We start from the raw sequence: 9,147 nt of genomic DNA, 5'->3' as shown, positions 1-9,147 counted from the left end.
GCTAATTATCTCGTAAGTCCTCAAGATCAAGATCTATAGAAATTGAACAGTAAGGGCAAAGACTTCTGATTCAATACCAAAATGCCTTCTGAAAACCAAATGGTTGCCAACTTATTTCCAGTAGCATAGTTCTTGAGCTAATACAGTGTCAAACAACAAAAATTGCCCTAAACCCTGGCAATGGGCAGGCAAAAAGTCCTCCATCTTAATTTCCATTTACACAGAAGACATTAACCCATATATATTTCATTTTTTTATGAAGCAACTGTAGCAGGTATTTCTTCTTTACATCACTGTATGCAATATCCTGGTCGTGTTCAGATGTTCTCAGTTTGCTGGCCCTCTTGAAAGTGTTTTTTGTTTTTTTTAAAAATATATTTTATTGATTTTTTTACAGAGAGGAAGGGAGAGGGACAGAACTAGAAACATCGATGAGAGAGAAACATCGACCAGCTGCCTCCTGCACACACTCCCTACCCCCTACTGGGGATGTGCCCGCAACCAAGGTACAAGCCCTTGACCAGAATCGAACCTGGGACCTTTCAGTCCGCAGGCTGATGCTCTATCCACTGAGCCAAACCGGTTTTGGCTCTTGCAAGTGTTTTAAACACCAAGTTTTAGAAAAGCATATAAATTAAATTCTCACCCTAATAAATAAAAATGACTCATAAAAAATATGCTCCCAGTATTTGGGTAATAGTGATTGTCTAAATTAGTAAATTAAATGGAATGCCTTTGGAATTTATAAATTAGAAGTTGGCAAGTTTTTCCACTGTAGGTCAAAGGTCCATGAGAGTATGCTGCATCTTGATAATATGAACTAGTTTAGAGCTTGAATGTTAACTAACATACTTTTAACTCTAATTGTAGCAATATGGGGGAAAAGGGCAGTAACCTGAACTCCGGGCATCTTATTTTCTCCATAGTCTGCTGCTTACAAAATTGTCAGATTCTTAAAATCTCCTAGAAGCAGGCAGGATATTTTTATTAGACTTGTAACAGCATAAAATAGAAGGCAGTTTACATGATCAAGTTTAGGAATATGAATATTATACAGTTTATAATCCTTTACAAATAGAAAAATCAGTAATACAATACACAAAGTCTATGCTGATTCACGTCGACGAATCTTCAGTATAAACAAGTTTAACACAGTCCTTTAGATGCAATTTCTTTTGGGTTTACTGCAACACTTTTTGTTATATTGTATGTCTTATAAATTCCAATAAGTCTATCTGAAATCTCAAACATATTATTTCGAAGAGAAATGATTATGAACTGGGCATTTTTTGTTTGTTCCTAAAGAGAAAGAAAGAGTAAGTTATAAATATTAAATATTAAAAGGTACATCATATAATAAACATCTAAGCTTTACTTCTATTTTAGGCAATACATTTAACAATATTGACAATTAAAATGAACAGGAATGATGGGATGGATAATTTATGAAAGAGTATTTGGATTTGAGAGGAATTTGAGGATTTCTGGAAGGATGGTTGCTTAGAAGTCTTAGTTAAAAAAAAAAGATCTAGCCTGGCTGGTGCAGCTCAATGGTTGAGCATAGACCTATGAACCAAGAGGTCATGGTTTGTTTCCCGGTCAGGGCACATGCCTGGGTTTGTGGGCTGGATCCTTAGTAGGGAGCATTCAGGAGGTAGCAAATCAATGATTCTCTCTCATCATTGATGTTTCTCTCTCTCTCCCCCTCTCACTTCCTCTCTGAAATCAATTAAAAAAAGATCTAGGCAGAGACAGAAGATTCTAGCTGTGTTTCTGCTACTAATTTACATTATCAACTTACATTTTACTTTCCCCAAATGGAAATATTTGGTTCAAGTAAAGGACTTTGCCTCCTTTGATATGCCAGGACATAGAGTTAGAGAATAGTTTGGAAAAAAACTCAACAAGTAATAAGTCAACGAATTCCATGTGCAATATCTGAATGAATTAAGTAGTAAGTCAACAAATTCCATGTGTAATATCTGATGAACGCATAAAAATTTTTAGGGTAAAAACCTCTAAATGATTACTTACATATATATAAAACGCGACAATGGACACATTTTTAAAATCAAGGGCTGCATCAATCTCATCCATGAAGTACAGGGGAGTGGGTTTGTAGTGATGAAGAGCAAATACTAAAGCCAATGAACTAAGTGTTTTCTCTCCTCCTGAAAGGTTGAAGATCTTCTTCCAACTTTTCTTAGGTGGTCGAACACTGAAATAAGAAAATCTCGTTAGTACATAACCACCTTCCTTGGGAATTTCTAACTTGCTTTTCACAATTCAAAACTTTTTGGGGTAATTTTATATATAAAACCGTTATTGGAGGATTAACCCATAGGAACATCTACCAAAATTTTAAGATTTAGAACAGCAGGCTAATAAGTACTTTTTTGCTATTCTTCCCCCATTTCCAATGTAATTTTTACTCTGCAATTTTAAAATCCTGATGTTAAACTGAAATGACTAAGATTTAAGAAAAAAAGATGTGTAAAATTATATATTTGTTGTTTGCCCGGAATTTATGCTCTAAAACTGCCAATATATAATTTAGTATTTAGCACCTAACAAAACAAGTTGTGTATTTTTTAATCTTCACATCCCAACCCTAAAAAATACTAAGAATCTGGAGAAAGTATAGAGCGATCTATAATAATAAAAGCATAATATGTTAATTAGACTGGACAGCCAAATGACCTTCCGGACGAAGCCGGGGATGTGAGGGCTGAGCCCCTTGCACGAATTTCGTGCATTGGGCCCCTAGTGTGATATAATAGGAAGATCCAATACTCAGCATTTAGTTACAAACCTGAACATGATTCCTTCAGAGAAAGGATCCAAACTGTCTACAAGCTCCAGTTCAGCATCGCCTCCCAAAGTAAGCATTTGGTAATTTTCCTTTAATTTATTTGTTATTATATAAAAACCTGCCATGAATTCATTAAGCCTTTGTTTCCGGAGATCTTCATATGCCTGTCTAAAATTATCTCTTTCATGAGTAATTTTGTCCAATTCTGCTACCCGTTGTAAATACAATTCTTCCTATGAAAAGAATATTTTCGTGAGAATAAATAGCTATTCAGTTTTAAATTTGAGATGAGAACACTTTTAATTATATAAAATTAAAGGTCACAATTTAGGCTGAGGATGAAAAAAGAATTTTTGGTTATTCAGTAATAGTTTATTCATACCTTCTTTTTATATTCTGCAATGGCACCAAGATTTGGTTTCATTTCATGACACTGGGCTTCCAAAAGTGCAATTTGATTTGTTATAGAATCTGGATTCTTGATTGCTTCAAGATCCTCTGGGCTCAGAACTAAAATCTCTTCAACAGGATTATCTTCTATGGGATGCAGTGATATTTTTGAAATCTAAAAGTTCAATGAAATTAAGAATTAGGGAGGGCACAGTACTACCATTCATTGTTTAAAAAGAATCAAAACAATATAACAACTTATCTACCTACTAAAACAACATATACCAAGGATTTGTGACTAATTTGTGTATCTACTTTTCAAAGGACTTCCAAGAAAAATAGTTGTAGCATTCCAAATTCTGTTAAATTTCCAAATCAGCCTGTGGATGAAAATGTTAACTTCTTCTAAAAATTACCCAGATTTTTTTGTATTTAATATTGCTACATATTTTTCCTAATGTAACCTAGAAACCTGGGAAGTGATTGTATCATGAATTAAGAATCGTAACATACCCCAAACACACACACACATTCAACTCTTTTTCATAAAGGGCATTTTAAAATTACATTTAAATAAATGGTAACAATCTCACCTCTTTTTGCCAATATCTTATTTTAGAATTATGTTCTGCAATGTGACCATCTATTTGTTCAAGTTTCAATTTAATACTAAGTGCATCTTTTTGAAGAGCATGTTCATTTTCTTGAATTACTTTTAGTTCCTGTAGTAGGTTACGATGTTCTTTCTGGACCTCTGGTAAGGACTCCTAAAAACCAAGAAGAACTGCTACATATATGACCTTCCCCAATAAAGCACAGGTATTTTCATATCACAAAGCTGAAGTTGGCAATCTCCCCAGGCCCCTTCCATTTTAAAATAAAACTATTTACTCAAAAGTTACAATACAGTACTTATATTTTATTGTATAAATACAAGTTAATATAGTTACAAGTTTTAATCTATTGAGCACTTATTATGCAAGGTATTGATGTCAGATATCCAATTGCTTAAACTCCCTTGAGTCTTACCTCTGCAGCATTTGTATTCTTTATGACCTCTGTCGCTTTGTCCTCAAGACTTTTCAGCTCTGCTGTTAAGTCACCTATTTCTTTCGCAGTATCTTTTATTTCTTTATCTGTGCGAAAGACAGAGTCTTGCGCTTTTTTAAGATTTCTAAACAAGCAAAATAATATATTAAAAATGTGGTCTTGTGTGACTTAATCTGCTTCTGAAAACCTACCAAATAATTTTTCATGACATATTAATGCAATTCTTCTATTACACATTTTGAAATTTACGATTTATAAAACCATCCCTAAACTAGTTTTTATACATACACTAGTTTATACATACACTTGTGGGATGTTGTATATTTTATTAAACTCTCAGTACAAATTAATGAAACTTTCCTTATATAAGCTTCTAGCATCATCCAATCTTACAATACAAAGCAAAGTTGGAGTATATTCTTTTGTTACTTTCTTATCAGACTGGAGATACTTAAGTCTCTATACTTATAACGCTACACAATCAAAAATTACCTTCCAGTTTACCCTGGCTGGGTGGCTCAATTGGTTGGAGCATCGTCCTGTACACCAAAAGGTTTTGGGTTCAATCCCTGGTCAGGGCACATACGGGACGCAACCAATCAATGTTTCTCTATTTCTTTCTCAAATTAATAAACATAACGTACCCTCGGGTGAAGATTTAAAAAAAAAAAATTGCCTCCCAGTTCAAGTCAGGGCAACAAGTGCTCCTAAAGGGTGTAGAGGTGGGGGCTGGGGACACACCTGGAGGAACAACTCTTTCTCCCTTAATAAAGTTATTTCTATGTCGACAAATGTGTTTAGGCAAACCTCCACTCCTAACAAACGGCTTATTAGAGCCTTATCTTTAAGTAAAAGGCACTGGAAAAATAAAATAGCCAGATAATCAATATGCAATCAGTTTTTTTTCTAATTTTAAGATAAGCAATAGCTGCTTACATTTCAATATTTTATTTTATTTTTTATTTTATTTTATTTTTTTTAAATTTCTTTATTATTAAGGTGTCACATATTTGTCCTCATCCCCCCATTCCCATCCCACACCCCTCCCCACGGATGCCCCAACCCCCTGTTGAACTTAACCATTGGTTAGGCTCATATACATGCACACAAGTCCTTTGGTTGATCTCTCCCCCCTCCCCCCAACCTCCCCTATCCTCCCTCTGAGGCCCGCTAGTCCGATCGATGCCTCCTTGTTTCTGGTTCTGTTCTTGTTCATCAGTCTATGTTGTTCATCATTTCCCCTAGATGAGCGAGATCATGTGTCCCTAGAGATTTACTTATAAGAACTGAATGTGAGACGAGCAATAATAGTTATGCTGACAGACAAATGAATCAGTCTGTAGTGAGTTTCTTTCTGGACCAACAGTTCTTTAGAGACCCAATTTCAATGTCCACCAGTTCCTTATGTGTACATGTCAGCACTGACCCTTCAGCTCTGGATGGTGGACAAATGGTGGTAACGTAGGTCCGACTCCCGCTGGTTTGGTCTCGGCCTACATTTCAATATTTTATATACATACTTAGCTTTATTTTAAAAACACTTCAATAAGCAATCTAAAAATTAATTTTAGAAGATCTATGAATGGATAAGAAACTGTGATCTGGGACAATGGAATAATATAATTAAGAATGTAGGTTACTAAGGCAATTTTGCCAAGAGATCTCATTTTTATCTCTTACTCTTCTAAGACCTAGATCCAATCACCAACAGAGAAACAAAACTAATTTCAATGTCCTCACAACAGCGGGGGAGTTAACAGAACTACACTTTGCCAAGAATACCTATTTATCAGTGTTTTGTCTTTTTAAAAAAACTGCTCATATGGCCGAGGCCGGTTTGGCTCAGTGGATAGAGCATCGGCCTGCGGACTCAAAGGTCCCGGGTTCGATTCCGGTCTAGGGCATGTACCTTGGTTGCGGGCACATCCCCAGTGGGGGGTGTGCAGGAGGCAGCTGATCAATGTTTCTCTCTCATCGATGTTTCTAGCTGTCTATCCCTCTCTCTTCCTCTCTGTAAAAAAATAAATAAATAAATAAATAAATAGTTAAAAAAACTGCTCATATGACAAATGTTTAGCATAGCTTTCTCCTCACTAAAGTCCTTTTAGGCAACATGTCTGATAGACTTAGTAACAGTAATAGAAAAATTTAATGCATATTAAACATTAACCTCCTCTGCCCTAGCTGGTTTGGCCTGCAGACTTCAGGGTGCCTTGGTTGCAGGCTCCATCCCGGCCCCGGTAGGGGAGTGTGTGGGAGGCAACCAAATTGATGCGTCTTTCTCACATCAATGTTTTTCTCTCTGTCTCTGCCCATCCCTTCCATTCTCTCTAAATATCAATGGAAAAATATCCTGGAATGAGAATGAACAAAAAACAAACAAAAATAAAACAAAAAACAAAATAAAACAAAACTATTAACTCCTTTCCAATGTTGAGATAGGGAAGAGGAAGGCAAGTTAGGGTACTATGCATACTCTACCTGTCAGCAGTCTTGATTGCTACTTGGGCTTTAGTAATAGCAGAAGCACATTCATCTAATTGCTTATTTATTTTATCAAGTTTGTCTTGTTGGGCCTTGAGTTTATGGTTATTAATTTCTACGATGATATTGTGTAATCTTTTAACCTCAGCCTCTATTTTACCAGCTCTTTCAGCCACATTGTCATATTCTGAAATAAAAAAAAATGAAAACTTAATTCATGTTTCTAGGTCAACAACCACTAGTTACATGTAAATTTCTTCAATATTTACATTATGAGTCATTAACAGTAGCAAAACTACAGTTATGAAGTAGCAATGAAAATAATTTTATGGTTGGGGGTCACCACAACATGAGGAACTGTATTAAAGGGTCACGGCATTAAAAAGGTTGAGTACCACTGCTTTAGAATATTTTCTTCCTTATTTTCAAGTAGATACAATGCATTTCTTTTTAAATTTTGAAGTCAATATTCTATACCACCTTATACTCTCCAACCCCTTTCTCTATTCTCTGCACATTAGCCAGAGAGGTATTTTAATAATTAAATTAATATAAAATGAAATATTTAATCTTAAAGATATGCTTGCAGAAATGGGTCCTCCATATTAGGCATTAACAGTCTACTGATAATAGCCAGTATTTCCATGAGAGGAGAGATACTGATGAATATAGAGCTCCTAATAAAATCAAGGCTTCCTTTTCAAACAAAAATAAAATAGATTCCTGCAGTCTCTCTATAGAAGTGTTGCTATAAATGATAAGATATGAAATGGCCTTTCAACTGACCACTAGGTAGCATCACAACAGTTACAAAAAATATTGTGGGTGTGAGGAAAAAGGAGTGTGTGTGAAATGTCAATGTGTTTGCAAAAACAAAAAAATAGACCCAAAAGCTAATGCAAGGGGAAAAAACCCTGTCAAGATTACACCACTTCCCTCTTCAATGCTTTTTATTTCACTTGGAGATTTGGCCTATTAGGCTCTACATTATCTGGACTCTTCCATTTTTTATTCTAGCCACTCTGGCTTCCTTGTATTCCTAAAAAGTTCTGGCACACACCTGCCTCTCAGGGCCTTTGTACGTTTCTACATTTTCCTTGGAATGCTCTTCTCCCCAAATATCCACATGGTTAGCACACATACTTCCTTTGGGTCTCTGCTCCAATCTCTCTAGCACAGGCCTGTTTAACCACTGTGTCTATCTGAACTCCTCACCCTGTCCCGTTATCCCGGTTTTACTTATCCCTCAGCACCACCTGATAAAGTATGCAATATATTACTTTGCTTCCCCATCTCCAGTGTGAGCTTCTTAAAAAGATCGACTTTAGTAGATGCTATCTGAGTGAATGCCTTAATATTAATGCAGATAAACATGACTACACACAACAAAAGACTATAGTGGACATCTAACATCTTTTTACCACTTTTTCTTTTGGGAGAAAACTTATTTTTGGAGCATTTGCATAATTGTTCCAACTTCACCCCAACTACTTCTTTGTGACGGACAATCAGTATTTACCTTCCTTGGCTCATGAACCAAACTGTAACGGTTATCTTGAGAATTCGATGAAAGTACACTGTTTGCTGGGGCCACTAGCTAAGATACTGTAAGCCAGGAAGGAATCTGTTATCATAACCCATCATTCCCTCCTCCTGCAATCATCTATTCATGTTTGATTGAAGTAAGCATGGAAAGAGAAGCAGGGTTGCTCCAGTGCATGGTCAGGGGATTTCAACATCAAAGCCAACTCTGACAATAATCCTATGGATTCCCTTTCTTACTTAAAGGACACTTACATGTTGTACACAAGAAAAAAAGGTTCTGGAAGAAAAAGTATTTTTCTAAGTTTTCAAGCAAATACTGTTTTTCTTCATGTATGTACCTTTTATTTCCTGTGTGCTTTTTTTAGTTTCTCTAAATCTTTTCCTTAATCCAGCAATTATCAACTGGTGTGCCACAAGATGTTTTAAAAACATACAATACCTGACTTTTAGTCAGGGCACTGACTTCTTTTCCCTTAGATTATCTAATAAAAAAATGACAATAGCCATCATAATAGCTGTCTACTGTGAATGAATCAAAATTGTTCCCATGTTTCTCTCTCTCTCTCTCTAAAATGAATTAAAAAATACCTACTTTTTTTGTCAGGATGACAAAAATACATTTTTTTTGGTGTGCTGTAGAATTTTAGTAATTAGTTTGTGTGTGCCATGAGATGAAAAAGGTTGAAAATCACTGACAAAAATAACTACTATTTTTAAGGGTTTCCAGGGAACACTGGGCCAAAGTATACAAATATATAAAATTAAGAGCATGGGCTCTAGAATCAGACTGCCTTGAATTCTTATAACATCATATGCTATGTGACCTTGGGTAAATTATATAAACCATTCTAAGCCTTGGTTTTCTT

General features: G+C 35.5%; 1 protein-coding gene across 1 annotated transcript in view; it reads right to left on the bottom strand.

Annotated features, from left to right (window-relative positions):
• Positions 1-959: 959 nt before the first annotated feature.
• Positions 960-9,147, bottom strand: part of SMC4 (structural maintenance of chromosomes 4) — a 36,863-nt gene continuing 28,675 nt past the window's right edge. Inside the window, exons 18-24 of the mRNA XM_054713685.1 lie at positions 6,734-6,923; positions 4,232-4,376; positions 3,796-3,969; positions 3,195-3,377; positions 2,813-3,045; positions 2,035-2,218; positions 960-1,299 (exon numbers count right to left, since the gene is read on the bottom strand). Of these exons, the coding sequence (XP_054569660.1) occupies positions 1,147-1,299; positions 2,035-2,218; positions 2,813-3,045; positions 3,195-3,377; positions 3,796-3,969; positions 4,232-4,376; positions 6,734-6,923 (1,262 nt within the window). The 3' untranslated portion in view covers positions 960-1,146. The remainder of the gene's footprint in view (positions 1,300-2,034; positions 2,219-2,812; positions 3,046-3,194; positions 3,378-3,795; positions 3,970-4,231; positions 4,377-6,733; positions 6,924-9,147) is intronic.

This window comes from Eptesicus fuscus, chromosome 3 (assembly GCF_027574615.1).
Source record: "Eptesicus fuscus isolate TK198812 chromosome 3, DD_ASM_mEF_20220401, whole genome shotgun sequence".
In the NCBI taxonomy this organism is placed as follows: Eukaryota; Metazoa; Chordata; class Mammalia; order Chiroptera; family Vespertilionidae; genus Eptesicus; species Eptesicus fuscus.
The sequence above is the reverse complement of the archived record's forward strand: the minus strand, read 5'-3'. Positions and strand labels throughout refer to the sequence as shown.